The sequence below is a fragment of the Mesoplodon mirus genome (genome assembly GCF_964341445.2).
Source record: "Mesoplodon mirus genome assembly, chromosome: 19".
In the NCBI taxonomy this organism is placed as follows: Eukaryota; Metazoa; Chordata; class Mammalia; order Artiodactyla; family Ziphiidae; genus Mesoplodon; species Mesoplodon mirus.
In genome coordinates this window covers 19,275,817-19,294,785 of record NC_138995.1, presented here as the reverse complement: position 1 = coordinate 19,294,785, position 18,969 = coordinate 19,275,817, and the positions used below count along the sequence as shown (strand labels likewise).

The window sequence follows — 18,969 nt, the reverse complement described above, 5'->3', positions numbered from 1 at the left end:
TGTTTTCCAAGTGGATAAGGGAGAGGAGCATCCCAGGCAGAAGGGAGGCTGGGAAAAGAGACAGAGGCCAGAGAGTAGGGGCCATGTCCAGGGATCTGCAGGGAGGCTGGTGTAGTGGAAACAGAGCAGGAAGAGCTGGCAGGACAGGTGGGAGATGAGGAGGTGAGGTCATCTAAGGCCAGATCTCCTGGGTCTTGGAGGCCTCACTACAGAGTCTGGACTTATCCTGAGGGCATTGGGGAACCAATATGAACTGACTTATGATTTAAAAGATCACTTGAGGGAATTCCCTGGTGGTCCAGTGGTTAGGACTCCATGCTTCCACTGCAGGGGGCCCAGGTTTGATCCCTGGTTGGAAAGCTAAGATCCCACAAGCCACAAGATGTGGCCAAAAAAACCCAAAAAGATCACTCCAGCTGTTGGGTGGACAACAACTGTAGGGTACAAAGGAGGCGGCAGGGAGACCAGAAAAGATAGTGGCCCAGACCCGGGTACCAGCTGTGACAATGCAGAGATGTGGCCAGACACTGGACAGAGAGACTAATTGACTGTGACGAGCAAGGGCGTTATCTATTACAATTGGGACTTTTCTGGAAGTGGAATTCCAGAATTCCAGGCCAAGAAAGAGTTCCTCGGACAGTAGCCTGGTGAGTCCCCACACTCACCGCTGCCTCATCAGAGTCTCAAGCAATGGCACAGGGACAACTCTGTGCCACTGCCACCCCAGGGGCCAGCATGCTGCCCAGCCCTGAATGGTCAGTGGGTGTTTGTTGAGTGAATTAATAAACAACAGAGTTCTAATAGTGGGAGGTGAGGTGCAGGGAGGGAACGAATCTGCACATTTTATGTTAACATAACATAATCACCTCCTTAACATAATCATGTTAAGGAGGTAGAATCTACAGGACTAGGAGGCTGAATTAAGGTGGGGGTAGAGAGGGGGGCGTCCAGGGTTCATGCATTTACTCATTCATTCAATCTCTCATTCGATAAATATTTCTTGAATTCCCACTATGAGCCAGGGACAGTGGTGATGAGGACATCTGTGGCCCCTGCCCCCACAGAGCTTAGAGACTCACAGTGAGGCAGGCTTAGGTGTGTGAGCGCACACGGGCATACATGCTACCTGGTGGTGATGGGTGACATGAAGGCATGAGTCCACAGGACATGGGGACAGAGAGTACCAGGGAGAGGCTGTCTTCAGAGAAGGTAGTCAGAGGATGCCTTGCTGAGGAGATGACTTTACAGGTGGACAGGGACCAATTGGTGCCAGTTTGTTTTTTTTTTTTTGTGGTACGTGGGCCTCTCACTGTTGTGGCCTCTCCCATTGTGGAGCACAGGCTCCGGACGCGCAGGCCCAGCAGCCATGGCTCACGGGCCCAGCCGCTCCGCGGCATGTGGGATCCTCCCGGACCGGGGCACGAACCCGCGCCCCCCGCATCGGCAGGCGGACTATCAGCCACTGCGCCACCAGGGAAGCCCTGGTGCCAGTTTTGAGAGCTCTAGAGAGGCCCAGCCTCACTCGGGTGCGAGCCTAGGTGGACAGTGCTGCTTTGCAGAGATGAGAACGAAGGAAGAAGAGTCCCTCTGGGGAAGGTCATGAGATCTGGTGGGTCATCAGGGGCTCTGGAACAGGAGAGGGCTCTGGGCACAGGGGAAGGCTCAGGATGCTCAGCAGTGGATGGATGAAGTCCTGAGACTGGATGATATTTTAGGGTGGGGGGAAACAGAAAGAAGAACCCAGTCTCTGGAAGCAATCCTCAGGTCTACTGACTACAGAAAAGGGGGTGCTGCAAAGGAAGGCAAAGAGGAGGGGCTGGAGAGGGGGAGAACTGGGAGAGGGTGAGGTCTGTCTCTGGTAAGAGCTAGCGAGGGAGAGAGGATGTCAGTGCCCCCTGCTACCTCGAAAGGTGACAGACTACAGAGTGAAGCCTGAAGGGTGGGGTTGGAGAGGACCGGTGTTGTCTTATTGATGGGAGGGGTGGGGGAGTGGAGCTGGCCCTTTTACCCCAGTGTGAGGTCAGCTATCAGCTCCACCGTAACCCACTCCAGGGGAGAGCCAGTATTCTAGCCCCCTTGTTGGAAAGGACTGGGTTCTGGCCCCCTTGGACAACATGTACCCAGACCTTGCCAGGGTCCTCACCCATGCTTCCAGAGCAAGGCCCGAGACTCCGCAGATGCCGGTACCCAGTGAGTGGTGACTGCGTGGCCTGGCTAAGAGCTCAGACTTACCGGTGCCAGACGGTGGCAGGAAGGACAGCCTGCCCCCACAGCAGGGAAACTGAGGCCGGCGGACGGGCAGGGCTCAGGGGCAGCGTCCAGACCCAGAAGGTGTCTGATGAGTAGCCTTCAGGCCTTCCTGTTCCCTCTCTGAAACTGGCCTTGATCCTTTCCTCCAACCAACTCAACCCAGCAGTGGCCGCTCCAGGACCTCTTTCACATATGGGGGCCTGAAAGGTCTCTAGAGCCCACGGAATTCAAGGAGGGAGCAGCCAGGCGAGGCTCTCCGGTGCACCGGTTTTGGGGTCTGCATGGGAAGGAATGGTTCCTTCCTGCCTTTGCTAATGGTTCTCCGAAAGTCGCCCTATTCCCGCATATGTATCCGGATCCCGAGCAATGAGAACTCCCACCGCCCGCGTGTCGTCCAGGGTTCCCCCCAACCCCCCGCTGCCCCGTCCCGCCTCGCCCCGCCCCGTCAAGCTGGTGGACGCCGCCAGCCACCGGCCTGCCCCGTTAGCCGAGAGGGCGGAGCGAGCCGTGGGCTCCTCCAGGGGTGCGGGAGCGCAGGGGGTGGGGCCCAGCTGGCCAGGGGAGGAGCGGGTCGTCTGGGCTGCAGGCGGCGGAGCAGAGGGAGGGGCGGGCAGCAGCGGCGGCGACCGCGGCAGCTGCGGCGCGACCTAGCCGGGCAGCGACCAGTGCACGGAGAGCGCGAAGTCCGCGCAGCCCAGCGCAGCCATGTGAGTGTCCCCGCCGTTTCCGGGGAACGCGGGCAGGGCGGGGGTCGGGCGCGGCGGTTCTGGTGCCTCTCCCCGCCTGGGGAGTCCCGGATCTGGTGCCCCGGCTGAGGCCCTGTCCCATATCGCCCCATCCCCGGGACCCAGGCCTCGCGGTGTCGTTCCTCCCCTCTTCTCGGGCGCGGAGGACGCCCACAAAAGCCGCCGCCTCTGGGCCTGCCGCACCCGGCGCTGTCTCCTTCCCTCCCACGGCAAGGCCCAGGCGGCCTGTGCCCCGGGGCTCTGGGGTGGGCCAGGCCTGAGGGTGGGCCCTTGGCGCCAGCCTGGGCCCTGGCACGGACGCTCACCGGGAGCCCCACTGCCCTCGCCGCAGGAGAGACTGAGCTGGGAATGGGGAGAGGGCGACGAGGTGTGCAGGCCCGTCTCCGAGATGAGCTAATCTCTCTGGCCCCACCGGCTGGCCTAAGCCGCTTTGGGCCCCGACCCGAGGTGGCCGATCCGGCCTTGGGCTGGGCTCTTCGCCCAAATCTGGCACGGCCCAGGCTGGAGAGGATAGCACCGGCGCCGTGGGGAAACAGACCCTGTTCCTGGAAATGAGAGGCTGGTGTGGGAATTCTGCAAGCAGCCAGGCCTGGGCAGCCTGCAGAACCGGTTTGGGGAAGGGGCTGCTCACCAGGGCTAGGGGTCTGGGAAAGCCTGGCTTCAGCACCCTCTGTTCTCCTCTCCCCGACAGGCCTGAGTCCAGCCTCCAAGACCGACCCATCTCAGCCAGTTCTGGGTTGCTTCTAATATATGTCCAGGCTGGCTGGCCGAGCACCTACTGTGTGCAGTCCAGTGTAACAATAACGGTGGGCCATCTGTGGGGCTTGCCCTGGGCCTGCATCGCTCAGTGCCGGCACAGTCTTCTGAGGAGGGTTACCAGACGATGTGGCAAATGCAGAAACTGGCCCAGAGAGGTTAAGTAATATTCTGAAAGTCACACAGCTGGTTTGGAGAGAGGTGGGAATTAGACCCAGATCTGAATTCTTGCCACTGCACTATCCGCTTCCCCAGCATGGAGGGTATCAGCGGGGATAGGTGGGCGGGGAGAGAGATGAGAATTGGAGAGTGAGGTACAAAACCTCCCTGTCAAAAACAATAAACAAACAAAAACAATCCAACAAAAAAAACCCTCTCTGTCCTGGGTCCTGTGGGGCAGCAGCTGCAGAGGGGTACCTGGAAATGGGTGGGGATGAGGGGAACACACAGGGCGCTGGGCTGGGTCCTGCCCGGGTGGAAAAGCTGGCGGGGAGGACGCGGCTGAGTCACTGCGGGCCCCTTGCTGCAGCTCCGACTAGCGCCTCTGCCAGGCCCGGCCCGGGGGAGGCCACAAGGCTTCCAGTGCGCCGCCGTCCGGGAATGTGACCAGCTGACCAGGGAGGGGGCCGGCAGGAAGTGAGGCCACCCGGGCGCCTCCGCCCGGTTCCGGGGTGGGGGGGTCCCAGGCGCACCGCGCCCCCCTCCCTCCCTGCTCCCACAGCTGCGGCATGATGTCAGCAGCCGGGTTTGGGGCAGTTGCCATGGAGACAGGGGCAGGCTCAGGAGGGACCCCATTCTTCCTTGAAGCCGCCCCTTGCCCGGGTTATTTTTAGCGTCTGTTTACCTCAGTCCTGGGCGGCCCTGCGGTGGGGCGGGGCCAGACCGGAGACTCCCGGGAAAGCGGCTGGCCTGGCATACCACTGAGCTGGGCAGCACAGGTGGCGGGACCTCCTGACCCACACAAGTGCACCAGTTTGGGCGTGTAGAGGGTATTAGAGGCCGCGGGATCTGGGGCCACGCAAGCGGGCAGAGTTCCATTCCTAGCTGCCCTGAGCTGGCTATGCTGCAGGCCCCATCACCCTTGAGACCTGGGTTCTTTCCCATGTCCAGAACAGAATTTAGGGCTGCCATAAGTCCAGATAATCCCCTGGCTCTTATCAGCCAGCCTCCACCAACACCAGTTGAGGTGGCCCCTCTCCCTTAGCTCAAGGGGTTCAGCTCTTTCCCTTCCCCCACCCCCAGCAGGGGAGATCCTGCCTATTCATCCCCTGGAATTGTCACTTAGATTGATATTCTGATGGTCATTTGGACCAACAGTTATACATCCTGGTCCCTGTGGCAGAAGCCCAGAGAAAGAAAATTGATGGGACACTCAGGCTACTCTGAGTCCAGCCCACCTACTCAGTTCCAGAATCCCAGGGAACCCCCACCCGGCCCCATTCTCAGAGGACAGAACCCCACCTTACTTTCTGATACAATCAGAAAGTAAGGAAGGGAAAAGGAAATTGTCTATGAGGTAGAGGAGTTGGGGTAGATAGAGACTTGAAATCTACCCCTCCAGCAGCTCAGGATCTACCTGTATCTGGGCAACCCCGTTCAGTCAGCCCCCAACTCATAATCAGCTCCTGCCTTCCTTCATTGCTTTGGTGCAGGGCGCAGAGGGTACAGCAGGGAGCAAAGCAGACAGGCCTCAGCCCCCAGAGTTCACAATCTGGTTGGAAGACAGCCCTAAAGGGGAACTGACAACTGAGTTATGTGGCCTCAGGGATCAGAGAGAGGAAACTATGAGGCACCTTAAAGGGGGACCCAATCCAAGGCAGGCTTCTTTGAGGAAGAAGTAGTAGGGTAAGACTTGAGAGAAGAGAGGGAGCTGGTCAGGCTGAGAGTAGTGGGAAGAGGATGTAGGATCAATGAGAGCTGCTGCTTAAACGCTGAAGAGCCTTACAGGCATGAACAGAATTCACAGTATCTGGAACAGAACGATCATGGGGGGAACAGGACTGTGAGGGGAGGAGGAAGGTATATGAGGGAAGGGACGGAGCCTGAAGGTCTTGCGGGTCATGTTAGAGAGTGTGGACTTTATCCTTGGGGTAGAGGAATGCCCATGGATGTTTCACAAGAGTTAGAACAGAGGGAAGTTAAAGATTTAGAGTCCTGGGGTTTGAATCCTGGCCCTACCACTTAACAGCTGTGTAATCTTGGGCAGATTAATAATTGTTAATAACATCAGTTAACATTTGTTGTGTGTTTACAGTGAGGTACTGTGTCCACCCCAACTTCTGTACTCCACATACAATTCTCCCTTCCCCGAACACTCCCAGTAGAGGAAGTATCTCATTTCATTCTGCCAACAGCCCTGTGAGATAGTTGTTATTATTATTGTTGTTATCCTCACTTAACAGATGGATATCTGCAGCCCCAAAAGGTTAAGAAATGTCTCGCCCAAAGTCACACAGCCAGTTAGCCTCAGGTTTCTCACCTGTGAAGTGGGACTAATAGGACACACCCCATAGGTTTGTTGCCAGAATTAAAGGAGATGATGTTTGTTAATTAAGCACAGTGCCTGGCATCGAAAGCACTTGATAAGAGGACAGTTTTTAGCATTGTCAGGTGACTGGAATTTCAAGAGGGGCAATGCTGTTATTGAATAGATCATTGTGGGTTAGCATGGAGACAGGGAACCCATTAGGAAGCTGCTGTAGGGTTCTAGGTGAGAATTGGTGATGGCTTGGCCTTGAGTTCTAGCTATAGGGGTGGAGGTGGGGGGCAGATTCCAGAGACGGCAGGAGCGGGTGGCTGAGTAGACGTGGGGGTAACAGAGGCTGAGGGATCCACGATGATTCCTAGTTTCTGTCTTGAACAACTGGATAAATAGATAGTGGGGCTGTCGTGGAGAGGTTAAGACTGGGGAGAGTCAGGGTTGAGGAGGAAAGTGGTGACTTTAGTTTAGGGACTTCAAACTTAGCACATGCCTAATAACCCACTCCACACTGTCACTCAGCTTCCAGGAGGTATCAAGCAGGCAGCTGGATAAACAGGCCTGGTGCTCAGAAGAACGGTTTGGGCAAGGAAGAGATATGGAAGCTGGCAACATTTAGATGGCATTAAGCTGTGGGAGATGTACCCAGCCCATGAGTGGGGAGGATGAGGCCCATTCGGGGATGGGGAGAAAGACGGATCCTCTGGGAAAATAATATGTGCAGCCAGAGCGATAGGTGAAAAGCCAGAGGCATGTTGCCTCTTGAAATCCAAGACAAGGAAAGGCTCAAGGAAGAGGAAGAGAACTACACAGTGAAAAGCTTTGCTGAGATCAAGCAGGATAAGGACCAAACATTGGACACTGGATTCAGCAATGGGGAGGTCACTGGTGACCTTGTCCAGACCAGTCAGGGGAGTACTGGGTATAGAAGCTGGACCAGGATAGGAAGAAGAGTGGGTGGGTTTAGAGAGGAAATGGAGGTAGACACCTCTTCAAGAAACTTGGCTCTAAAAGAGCCAAACAGGGTGAGGGGTAGGGTAGCTAGAAAGAGGCTGGGAGTCCACAGAGAGGTCATTTCTTTTTGTAGTTATTTATTTAAAGTTAACTTTATACTGAAATATAATATTCACATAGAAAGGGTACATGTCCTAACTGTACAGCTCACAAGACATTTTCACAAAGGAACACACCCATATAGGATCAGGAAATACAATCCAGATTAGGAAACAGAACATAATCAGTACCCTGTCAGCCCCCTTGTGCTCCCTTCCAGTCACTACTCCCCAGGGGTAGTGTCACTACTATTAATAGTCACTACTATTCTGACTTCTGTCACCACAGATTAAGTTTAACTGTTTTTGAACTTTATATCAAGGAACTCAAACATACATCCTCTCTTGTGGTCTTGCTTTTTTCACTCAACATTATATCTGTAGGATTCATCCATATCGTTGCATGTGGTTATATATTGTTCATTCTTTTTGTTGCATAGCATTCCATTATCTACTGATGGGCATTTGGATAGTTTCCAAGGTTGTTTTCATCTTTTATGTGGGAGTGACTTGAGCTTGTTTGAGGCTTGTGGAGAAAGTTTGAAACACTCATCTTCCATGGGAAGGGAGAGAGATGGCTAAGGTCACACATGAGGATTTCCCACATGGGAAACAAAAGCCTGGCTGAGGTTGAGATTTGCTCTTTTCCAGCCCAGCTGCTGTGCCAAGACCTCTGGCAGCTCCCGCCAGCCTGTGCACAGGTGCAGAGAAGGCAGGGGGTTGGGTTGCCCAGGGTTGGTTTCTGCCAGGTAAGAGAGAAGCCCAGGGTGCTGGGGATATTGGTAGCAGGCGAGCAAGCTGGAGTGGTGGCTGCAGATCCAGGCTGGGGAGAAGGGTGTGCAAGGAAGGTAGGGAAGAGAAGGTAGGAGGGAGCTGGCAGAGAGAAAGGAAGCAGAGGCGGATTGTGAGCTCTGTGCAGGGCAATGTCTGTGCAATTCTGGCTGTTATCTCCAGAGACTTGCGTATTGTTGTCACTTAGCAAATAGTTGAATAAATGAGCTGAGGTCTCAAGAGGTCACAGGTAGAAGGCAGGTGAGGTGGGGGTGATGGAGATGTGGTTCTGATTTAGGAAAGGGTCATTCCAGAGCCAGGTGATGAGACTGGGGTGTTCCTAAGGAGGGTGGCTGCAGGGAGCAGAGAGGCCAGTGTTGGGTGGGCAATCCATGGGAATGCATAGCTGCCAGCATAGGGTGCACAGAATCCGGTCTTCAAGGAGGGAGGGGGAGATAGCATTTCTCAAACTAGGATCCTTGGACATCTTGCATCTGAATCTGTAGGGGGGGTGGTGGGCTGGTTGGAAATGCAGACCCCTGGGCCCACCCCAGCCTCTTGGGGAAAAAGTAAGCTCAGTGCAGCAGAATTGAGCATCAAGGAGCAAGAGTGTTTATGGGGTGGGGGAGCACCCAGCCCATCTGAGAGGATGAGATGCTCAATGGACCCTGAGTATGGTGGCCTTTATCCAGGCTAGAGTTGGATAGGGATAATCAATGAAGAGATACTGGGGGCAGGAAAGGGCCGACACCAAGGGGATTCAGCCCATGTGAGGTGGGGGCCAGAAGGATGGGGCCTCTGCCCTAGGATGCAGCTTCTGCCAGAGAGAAGGCCCTGACTGGGCAATGGGACCAGATCCTCTGCCCTGTGGCCTGGGGGTAGAGAGGGTGTCCAGACTGAGCATCCCCTCTGAGGGTGGAGGGATGGGGGTGGTGCATGGTGCTATGGGACTCTCTGCACCCAGTTGCTTCTCTTCCTTCTCTCGGCAGCAACACATAATATGGGATTGATCCAGTCCCCCACTTCTAGCTCCTTCTCAGCCTCCAAACCCCCTCACACTCAGTGCTTCTCTGCCGTCCTTTGGCACAGCCCCTCCACTCAGCACCCCCAGCCCTTCCTTCTACTCTCTCAGCCCCTGCTCTCCAGCCTTCACACACTCAGAACCCCAGCTCTCAGCCCTCTGTGTCCAGCTCTCTCTCAGCACCCCTCAACAGCCACTCTATGAGCCCCCTGTGTTAACTGCACCCAATTCAGCCCCATCCGGTGTCCTCACTCTGTTTATCCCTCCATATTCACCGCCGCCCTCGACTCCCTTTACCCACACTCCTGACCCAGCCGAGAAGACCCCCGTAAGTCCCCTGCCTGAGGGGAACCTCCAGTCACCCCTCCCAGAGGCTGGGAGGGGGGCCAAGGGCCCGGTGCCCCCGTGGTCCGGCGGGTCCCGCCCCATCCCGGCGGGCTGAGTCAGGCGGCAGGAACTGGGCGGGGGGCGGCGCCGGGAGGAGCTGAAGCAGGAGCCAGAGTCGCAGGGAGCGATCGCGGAGCCCAGCCCGGCCGGCACCGAGTGGCCCTGGGCCCGCGGGGACACGGGGGGCAAGCGCGGGGCTTGGAGGGCTGTCCCGGACCTACCATGAACTCCAAGAAGAGAGGTAGGACCTGGTCCGGGGCTGCGGAGGCTCCGGGGCTGGTCCCAGGGGGCTGCGGGCCGCGTTCTGGGGGCCTGGGGCGCGTGTTTCGCCGGAGCGGTGTGGGGGTCTGCGGAGGATCTCTTCCTGCTAAGGTCACGGGCGAAGGCTGCTGTCTGTGACTCAGTTTCCCGGTTGGAGTCTCAGGAAAGTGGAGGGGGCGGGGCACTTCTCGGCACTGCCCCCCAACCTGGGAATCCCCCGGCTCTGGGCACCGGGAGGGCTCTGGCGTCTGGGCGCCTCGGCGCCTCGGAGCGGGTGGGGGCTGGAGGGGAGCAGCTTCCGCGGGGCGGCCGGTGTGGGGAGCCCAACCTGCACAGGCCGGGCCTGCCTGGCAGCTCTGCTGGGCTCAAAGCACGCACCCCGCCCCGCCCCGTGACCTCCTACGGCCTCTCGGGGTGTGGGCGTGGGAGCTCCTGGTCCACTTGGGGGGAGGAGGTCAGGGCAGGGCTGGGGAGCCCGCCCCACCCCCGGGTAAACAGGCGCTTCCGCACATTCTTCGCGCGCCCCTCCCCTTTCCTGCCCCTTCCCAGCCCGGGGAGGGTCCCAGTGCGACCCCCCTTCCTGCCCCGCGCGGCAGGCGGAGCCTGCACCTCTGCAGGAAGTGGGGGCGTAGCCGAGGCCACGCTGAGTCCGACACCGAGTCACCCGCGGCCGCCCTGTCATAAGCACCAGGGCCGCTGGGGTTCGGACTCCAGCCTCAGGCCGTGGCCGGCAGGACTGAGATACAGAGGCTGGGCCGCGGGGAGGGGGCTTCAAGGGCCTGATTGGCGCTGGACACCTGCCCTCGCCACCCCCAGGGAACCCCGCGCGGACTCATTCCATGATGTCCCTGTCGGTGCGGCCGCAGCGCCGCCTGCTCAGCGCCCGGGTCAGTAGGAGCCAGTCCTTCGCAGGCGTCCTCGGCAGCCAGGAGCGGGGGCCCAGGTACGCGGCAGAGGGGGGCTAATGGGGTCAAGAGAGTCTGGCCGGGTTGGAGTGTGCAAGTGAGGGTTTGGGGGATGACTTCTTGTCCCCTCCTGAGTGCAGTCTCTTCTTCAGGAGCTTCCCAGCCTTCAGTCCCCCGGGGCCCCCACGGAAGCCCCCAGCGCTCTCCCGAGTGTCCAAGATGTTTTCAGTGGCGCACCCGGCCCCCAAGGTCCCGCAGCCTGAGCGGCTGGACCTGGTGTACACGGCGCTCAAGCGAGGCCTGACGTAAGCAGTGTCCTCCCAATGCCTTGTCCCATGATCCCTCCCTAAGTCCTCATTCCCTTTCTGCTAGTAGGAACCTTCCCCAGCCTCACACCCTCTCCTCACTGCCTGTTCCCTGGGCAGGTAGAAGCTGGAGAGGTAAGATAACTCTTGTGGTCACCCCTTTCCCCAGGGCCTATTTGGAAGTGCACCAGCAGGAGCAGGAGAAACTCCAAAGACAGATAAGGGAGTCCAAGAGGAATTCCCGCCTGGTAAGTGAAGGGTTGGCATCCCGTATGCCCAGGATTAATATGCCCTTTGCTCTTGTGGTGTGGGGGGCTGGGCAGCACCAGCCCTGGGTGACATCAGAGCTGTTTTCTGGGGTGACTTGGTCCAGGTGTGACTAGAAAAGGGGGTATCAGGAAAGGCTGGGGAGGTTTCTCTCCTCAGCTTTCCCAGGCTGCATGTACTTTGCCTGGGACCCAGTGCCTGTCCATAGGAGCTTCCAGTGGGTTGGGTCAAACCCCACAGACATGGACAGCAGAAGATTATGTTGTAGTGGTACTGAGGGAGAGCCATGGTTCTTCCTGGGAAACAGGTCAGGGCTTCCCAGAGGAAGAAACATTTCTGCTGGGTCTTGAAGCATGAACAGGAGTTCCCTGGTAGAGGGAACCATGCATGAGGAGGCACAGAGCTCTCTTCCTAGGGGTTGTAGAAAAGACAGTGGGCCAGGGGAGGGATCGCATGGAAGAGGTGGGGGGAAGAGTACTAGAGGGGCCTTGGGGACCAAATCTATGACACCAGCAAAGACCAGGCATGTGGGAAGGTAGGTCAGTCCCTGCTTTGACTGCAATGGCTGTGGACTGTGGTGTGAGAGGGAGGAAGGCTGTGATGAAAAGGAGCTAGGTAGGTCTGGGTGAGCAGCTGCCCCTGCTGGAGTACTTCCCCTACCTCCTGATGCCCCCCTCGTCTCTCTCCGCAGGGTTTCCTGTATGACTTGGACAAGGTGAGTGTATAGAGAATGGTGTTGGAAGAGGTTGACTCGGGGGGAGGTAAAGGGCCCTGGGCCTCAGGCTTCTCCTAACCCACCTCTCCCCCAGCAAGTCAAGTCCATTGAACGCTTCCTGCGACGGCTGGAGTTCCACGCCAGCAAGGTACTTGTGCAGCATGCGTGTGTGTTTGCAGCGTGGGGTGGGGGATTGGGTATCACAGGGAGATGAGATGATGCTAGGCCCTGGGTGAGCAACCCCGGTAGTGAGTCTCAATCTCCCCTCTGCCACCCCTCTCATCTGCTCAGATCGACGAGCTGTATGAGGCATACTGTGTCCAGCGGCGTCTCCGGGACGGCGCCTACAACATGGTCCGTGCCTATAGCACCGGCTCCCCAGGGAGCCGTGAGGCCCGGGACAGCCTGGCCGAGGCTACTCGGGGGCATCGGGAGTACACAGAGGTGAGGGACGTGTGCCTGTGAGGCAGAGGCACGGAGTGTGGCAGAGCTGGTGAGAGGGGACTGGTTCTTGACCTCCTCCTGTCCCTGCCCATCCCTCTCAGAGCATGTGCCTGCTGGAGAGCGAGCTGGAAGCACAGCTGGGCGAGTTCCATCTCCGGATGAAAGGTACCAAGTGGTGAGGCCGACTAGTGGCGGGGAGAGGGAGGTGTGTGCCTGAGACCCCTGGACCCAGCTCATCTCCTTCTCCCCCACTCCCAGGGCTGGCCGGCTTCGCCAGGCTATGTGTGGGCGATCAGTATGAGGTAGGAGGATGGGCAGGGAAGGGCTGGGATGGCAGGGTCGCAACACCAAGGGCTGCTTCATCCTGCCTCTTCCCCTAGATCTACATGAAATATGGGCGTCAGCGCTGGAAACTACGGGGCCGCATAGAGGGTAGTGGAAAGCAGGTGTGGGACAGTGAGGAAACCGTCTTTCTTCCTCTGCTCATGGAGTTCCTGTCCATCAAGGTGATGTCTCTGCCCAGAACCATAGGACACCAAGATCCTGTGACTCTATGACCCTATGAACCCCTTACGATCTTCATGACCCTGAGACCCTTACCCCTGTGACCCCCATCTGGTTCCATGACCCTGTGAATGTGTGACCCCTTGACCTTCATTACCCTGTGATTTCCTTGTGACCTCCTGACCTTGTGAATATATGACCCCTGAACTCTCATGAGGCTGTGACTCCCACGACCTCGATGACTACAAATTTAGACCTCTGTGGTCCCCATGCTCCCAGGCTGCTTCGAGCCTCCATGGCCCCATTACCCTGAGAACTCCATTCCCTGTAACTTCCTCATGGCCCAATGACCCTGTGACTGTCACATAACCTCTATGCAAATTCAGACCTCTGATCTCCCACAATCTCATGACCCCTACACCCTTGTGACCCCACCATGCATTCTTGGCTACAGGTGACAGAACTGAAGGGCTTGGCCAACCATGTGGTTGTAGGCAGCGTCTCCTGTGAGACCAAGGATCTGTTCGCCGCCCTGCCCCAGGTTGTAGCTGTGGACATTAATGACCTCGGCACCATCAAGCTCAGCCTGGAAGTCACGTGGAGGTTGGTGGGGCTGAGGGGCTTGGAGACAGGGCTGGGGCTTGATGTTAGCACCTTCTAACAGCTTCTTCCCTCTCCAGTCCCTTCGACAAGGATGACCAGCCCTCAGCCGCTTCTACTGTCAACAAGGCCTCCACAGTCACCAAGCGCTTCTCCACCTACAGCCAGAGCCCACCAGACACGCCCTCACTTCGGGAACAGGCCTTCTATGTGAGTCACATCCCAGGCTCAGCCCCCCATCCAGGGGTTTGCTGGGGGTGGTCCTGAGATGTCCTTTTCTCTCTCCTAGAATATGCTGAGGCGGCAGGAGGAGCTGGAGAATGGGACAGCATGGTCCCTGTCATCTGAATCTTCTGATGACTCCTCTAGCCCACAGCTCTCAGGCACTGCGCGCCACTCCTCAGCCCCCAGGCCCCTGGTGCAGCAGCCTGAGCCTCTGCCCATCCAGGTTGCTTTCCGTAGGGCTGAGACCTCCACTTCTGGGACCGTGGATGAGGAGGGGGCCATGGCCCCAGCCCTGGCCAATGGGCATGCCCCCTACAGCCGGACTCTGAGCCATATCAGTGAGGCCAGTGTGGATGCTGCCCTGGCTGAGGCTTCAGTGGAGGCTGCAGGCCTAGAAAGTCTAGTCCAGGGACCCAGCCCACCTGCACATCCAGATCCCACACATGGGGAGCACCCTAGTCCTGTCCCTTCTGCCCTGGACCCTGGCCATTCTGCCATAAGCCCCACTCTCAGTACGACAGGCCCTGCCCCCTCTGCACACCTAGACTCAGTTAGCAAGACCATAAATTCTAGCCCTCCTGAATTGCCAGACCCCACCCACCCCACTGCAAGCTCCACCTCTAGTGCTGCAAGCCCTGCCCATAGTGCTCCAAGCCTTACTCACGCTACCACACGTTCTACCCACAAGACTGTGGTCTCTACCATCACTATTACAGGCCCCACCCCCAGTCCCACAGGGCCAGTCCAGACCACCACAAGTCCCACCCACAAGCTGATGCTTTCTACCCTCACTCCTGTAGCTCCTGCCCCCAATACTACAGACCCAGTCCAGACCACCACAAGCCTCAGCCACACCGTCACAATCCTGACACACACTGTCACAAGCCCCACCAACAAGCACAAGATCTCTACCCTCTCTACTGCAGCCCCTACCCCCAGTACCACAGACCCCGCCCAGACTACCACGAGCCCCACCCACACTACTGCAAGCCCTACCCACACCACCACAAGCCCCACCCACACTACTGCAAGCCCTACCCACACCACCATAAGCCCCACCCACACTACTGCAAGCCCCACCCACACTACTGCAAGCCCTACTCACACAGCCAGGATTTCAACTCACACCACTACACCCAATGCTAAGGACCCAGTCCAGATCCCCAGGAGTCCTACCCATTCTGTCACAAGTCCCACCCTTAGAACTGTAAGCCCTTCCACTTTTCTAGACCTTGCCACGCTCTCCAACACCTCTGCAAACACAGACCCTCCCTTCCCAGGCATCGACCCCCTGTCCTGTAGCTACCCAGCCTCCACTTCCTGCACTCAGGCAGACCCCGTAGCCCTCAGCACCTCCCACCCAAGTCCTACCTGTTCCAGTTGGGAACCCCTCACAAGCCCTTCCCCAAAACTCCCAGAAGCCATCCGTCAGAGCCCAAGTCCCCCTCCCTCACCCCTAGCCCCTGTGCCCCAGCATTCAGACCCTAGAGTGGCCAGGGCAGCCCAGGCCCCAGTTCCAGGGGCAGCTGGAGGTGCTGGGGACAGGAAACTGGAAGAGGCACTGGGGGCCCTAATGGCTGCCCTGGATGACTATCGTGGCCAGTTTCCTGAGCTGCAGGGCCTGGAGCAGGAGGTGACCCGGCTGGAGAGTCTGCTTATGGTGAGGAGGGCTGGGCTGGTTTGCGGCAGCGCAGGGAGGGCAGCCAGGCAGGGGCGACAGCTCTGACGCCCTTCACAACCCCAGCAGAGACAAGGCTTGACTCGCAGCCGGGCCTCCAGTCTTAGCATCACTGTGGAGCATGCCCTGGAGAGCTTCAGCTTCCTCAATGAAGATGAAGACAATGACAGTCCTGGGGACAGGTGAGAGGGGCTAGGAGCGGGGGAAGAGGGGAGGTGAGTAGCAGGTGAAGGAGAAAGGCGAGAAAGGGGAACAGGTGAGGTGAGGCCAGGGGGAGCACGTAAAGAGAGCAGTAAGATGGGTGGTGGGCTCAAGGGAGGTGGGCGGGAGGGGATGGACTTGCTGGCGGGTACATCTGTGTTCACCCCTCCCATGTACTCCTCGTGTGTCCTTGTTGCTCACGTTTTCAATCACATCTGTATCCCCAGTGCTTCTGGTCACCTTCCTTCTCATCCCTGCAGTGTCTGCCTCCTCCATCGGTCCCCACCAGCTCCTGAGCCTCCAGCTCCTCCTCTCTTCCTTGGCCTCACCTTGAACCTACCCTATGAACGAGCCTTTACTGTGCCTCCCCGTGCATCCTGTGCCCCCCAGCATCAACCCCTCTGTCTGGACCCCAGCTTTCCCAGAGACCCTGGCCCCTTGGCTCTTTGTCCCAGAGTGGCCTTTGCCGATTCCCAGTTGAAGGTCATGCCCGGCTCCTCCTCCCTCCAGTGCTGCCTAGGTTATGGCCCCGTGCCCTGCACCCCTTGGGCCACAACCCCTTGCAGTCCACATTGCGTAGACCATCCCGCCTGCAACCCTACTCCCGCCCATCCCAGCCCTGGCGGCCCCAGAGGTCCCAGCAGTCCTAGCTGGAGGTAGCCCTGGGCAGACAGGCTCTGGAGACCCCTGCTACCACCTGCTGGTCCCAGCCCTTTCCTCCTTCTGGAAGTCCTCCGTGAACTTACCCATTGTCTGTTGTTTGTGCATGATGTGTTCTTCTGTTCTGGGATGGGGGGAACTTAATAAAAATACTCTGGTGACCAGATGATGATGTGTGCTCCTGGGGCGGTTGACCCCATTTTTCTCTCAGGCCCCCAAACAGCCCGGAGCCTGGGGCTGAGGACAGCCTCGACTCACCTAGTGCCCGACCCCTCAGCACGGAGTGTCCAGCTCTGGACACTGCCTTGGTCCAGCACCTGTACCACTGCAGCCGCCTCCTGCTGGTGAGGCTAGTGGTATTCCCCCACCCTTCCCTTGTAGCCCCTTCCCCCAGGGAGCCCTACACTTCAATCCTGGCCCTGCACACCTCCTCTGAGTTCCACTCCCCAGTGTCCCAGGGCCTGGCTCTTGCTGAATGGAAGACCTCCCACACTCTGGCTCTCCCAAGTCTCTCCCGATGCATGCAGGGACTGGTAGTCCCTGGTCTCCACCCTCTCTAAGCTCTGTCTTGAGGTCTGAGCTGTTTGGCCACCCCTATTCTCCAGAAACTGGGCACATTTGGGCCCCTGCGCTGCCAGGAGGCATGGGCCCTGGAGCGGCTACTGCGGGAGGCCCGAGTGCTCGAAGCAGTATGTGAGCTTAGCAGGCGATGGGAAATTCCTGCCACCTCTGCCCAGGAAGGTAAAAGCTGTGTGGGCTCTGCCTCGTGTCTGCCCCAAAGTTCCTCCCTTGCCCTGTCCCACCTACGCGCCTGTCTCCCCACCGGCCTGTTCTGTTGCTGATAGTTTCCTGCACCTCCTCACAGTGGTGCAGTTCTCGGCCTCCCGGCCCGGCTTCCTGACCTTCTGGGACCAATGTACAGACGGACTCAGCCCCTTCATCTGCCCTGTGGAGCGGGTGCTTCTCACCTTCTGCAATCAGTACGGCGCCCGTCTCTCCCTGCGCCAGCCAGGCTTAGCCGAGGCTGGTGAGTGAGCTGCCTACCTGCCCCCTCTGCTCTCCTTTCTCAGATCCCCAGTGATGGGACCTCAGGGAAAACCAGGTCAGCCCACAGAGACATGCTGAGATGAGCACTGGGAAGAAACATCGAAGGCTCATGCCTCAGCACAAAAGGGCCCAGATTGGACCCTTTTGTGCAGGGTCCCTGGACCTGCGCGTGGGGTGGGAGCACTCTTCCCTCTAAGGACCCAGGTCCATCCACACCCTGAGACCTGCGGCACTGCCTCCCACAGTGTGTGTCAAGTTCCTGGAGGATGCCCTGGGGCAGAAGCTGCCCCGGAGGCCCCAGTCAGGCCCTGGAGAGCAGCTCACCGTTTTCCAGTTCTGGAGTTACGTTGAAGCCTTGGACAGCTCCTCCATGGAGGCCTATGTGACCGAGACTGCCGAGGAGGGTGAGGCAGTAACCCTGGTCACAAGGTTGCCTGATGCTATGGGTGGGTCTGAAGGTGTGAATTCAGGACATGAAGGTACAAAAGAACCCACCCCGGGAGGCTCTTTGCCCTGCCAGCGTGTTCCAACCGACACCCCCCCACCCGCCGCCCGGCTTCCTTTTTTCAGTGTTACTGGTGCGGAACCTGAACTCAGATGACCAGGCTGTTGTGCTGAAAGCCCTGAGGTTGGCACCTGAGGGGCGGCTTCGAAGGGATGGGCTCCGGGCCCTCAGCTCCCTGCTTGTCCATGGCAACAACAAGGTCATGGCTGCTGTCAGCACTCAGCTCCGGAGCCTGTCACTGGGCCCTGCCTTCCGGGAAAGGGTAAGAGTCAGGGCTCCCTGAGGGCAAAGGCTGGGGTCCCAGGCTCCCAGTGTCTGGCTAAGTCTGCCCTCCCACCCTTAACCAGGCTCTACTCTGCTTCCTGGACCAGCTCGAGGATGAGGATGTGCAGACGAGAGTGGCTGGCTGCTTGGCCCTGGGCTGCATCAAGGTGACCCCTTTCTCTCCCCTCCCAGCTCCCCAAGCCCTGGGTCCTGAGCCTTTCTCACCTGCTGCACTGGGCCCACCTCAATGCTCTCTCCCCTGGTAGGCTCCTGAAGGCATTGAGCCCCTGGTGTACCTGTGCCAAACGGACACAGAAGCCGTGAGGGAAGCAGCTCGGCAGAGCCTTCAGCAATGCGGTGAGACTGGGGAATGGGAGATATGGGTCAAGTTGAGTTCTATGACATTTTGGCTGCTGGGAATAGGGGTGAGATGGGGTCAGGGGTGGGAGGGCCAGGGCGGGGCTAGGGCCTCTCCTGACCCCATCTTTATCCATTACAGGGGAAGAGGGACAGTCTGCCCATCGACGGCTGGAGGAGTCACTGGATGCCCTGCCCCGCATCTTCGGGCCCGGCAGCATGGCCAGCACGGCATTTTAAACTCCCCACCCACCGGCCCCCAGTGCCCCTTCCCCCCACTTTCAGGGCTTACCAGGCACTGGCAGGGAGGGTGAGGGCTGGCTCCAGACACTCCTCCCTCACAGATTCCTATCAATGAAAATCTAATATATTCTCCTTTTGTCCTCGGGGTGGGTAGAGTCAGTGCCGCAGTCAAGTGCCTCCCAGCCTCGGCTCAGCACACTTGCCATAGATCGGTGTCCCGGGCCTGGCCGTCCTGCCTCTGCCCTGCCACGTCCCTTGGTTTTGTATTTTATTTACAGAGTTTTACAGAAAATAAAAAAGCAAAATGCCTTTCCTACGTAGCCTGG

General features: G+C 58.3%; 1 protein-coding gene across 5 annotated transcripts; it reads left to right on the top strand.

The window, feature by feature from the left end:
* Positions 1-2,817: 2,817 nt before the first annotated feature.
* Positions 2,818-18,963, top strand: RIPOR1 (RHO family interacting cell polarization regulator 1). Of its 5 annotated transcripts, none has more exons than XM_082607314.1 (22): positions 2,818-2,957; positions 10,540-10,666; positions 10,781-10,933; positions 11,103-11,181; positions 11,892-11,915; positions 12,010-12,063; positions 12,207-12,359; positions 12,461-12,524; positions 12,618-12,661; positions 12,740-12,865; positions 13,318-13,466; positions 13,544-13,673; positions 13,753-15,348; positions 15,433-15,548; positions 16,439-16,571; positions 16,833-16,968; positions 17,093-17,254; positions 17,520-17,678; positions 17,845-18,041; positions 18,127-18,210; positions 18,310-18,400; positions 18,543-18,963. In XM_082607314.1, the coding sequence occupies exons 2-22, from the start codon at positions 10,563-10,565 to the stop codon at positions 18,638-18,640; spliced, it is 3,852 nt and encodes a 1,283-aa protein (XP_082463440.1). In that variant the 5' UTR covers positions 2,818-2,957; positions 10,540-10,562; the 3' UTR covers positions 18,641-18,963. The 5 variants fall into 5 exon arrangements, with proteins under 5 accessions (XP_082463440.1, XP_082463442.1, XP_082463441.1 ...); XM_082607313.1 differs by lacking the exon at positions 2,818-2,957 and adding an exon at positions 8,992-9,703 and having other exon boundaries at positions 15,436-15,548; XM_082607312.1 differs by lacking the exon at positions 2,818-2,957 and adding an exon at positions 8,993-9,703.
* Positions 18,964-18,969: the final 6 nt, after the last annotated feature.

Coding starts and splice junctions, on each gene's coding strand:
- RIPOR1 (XM_082607312.1), top strand. Junction 12,662..12,739: donor GTGTGGGCGATCAGTATGAG/GTAGGAGGATGG, acceptor CTCTTCCCCTAG/ATCTACATGAAATATGGGCG. Junction 13,674..13,752: donor TTCGGGAACAGGCCTTCTAT/GTGAGTCACATC, acceptor TCTCTCTCCTAG/AATATGCTGAGGCGGCAGGA.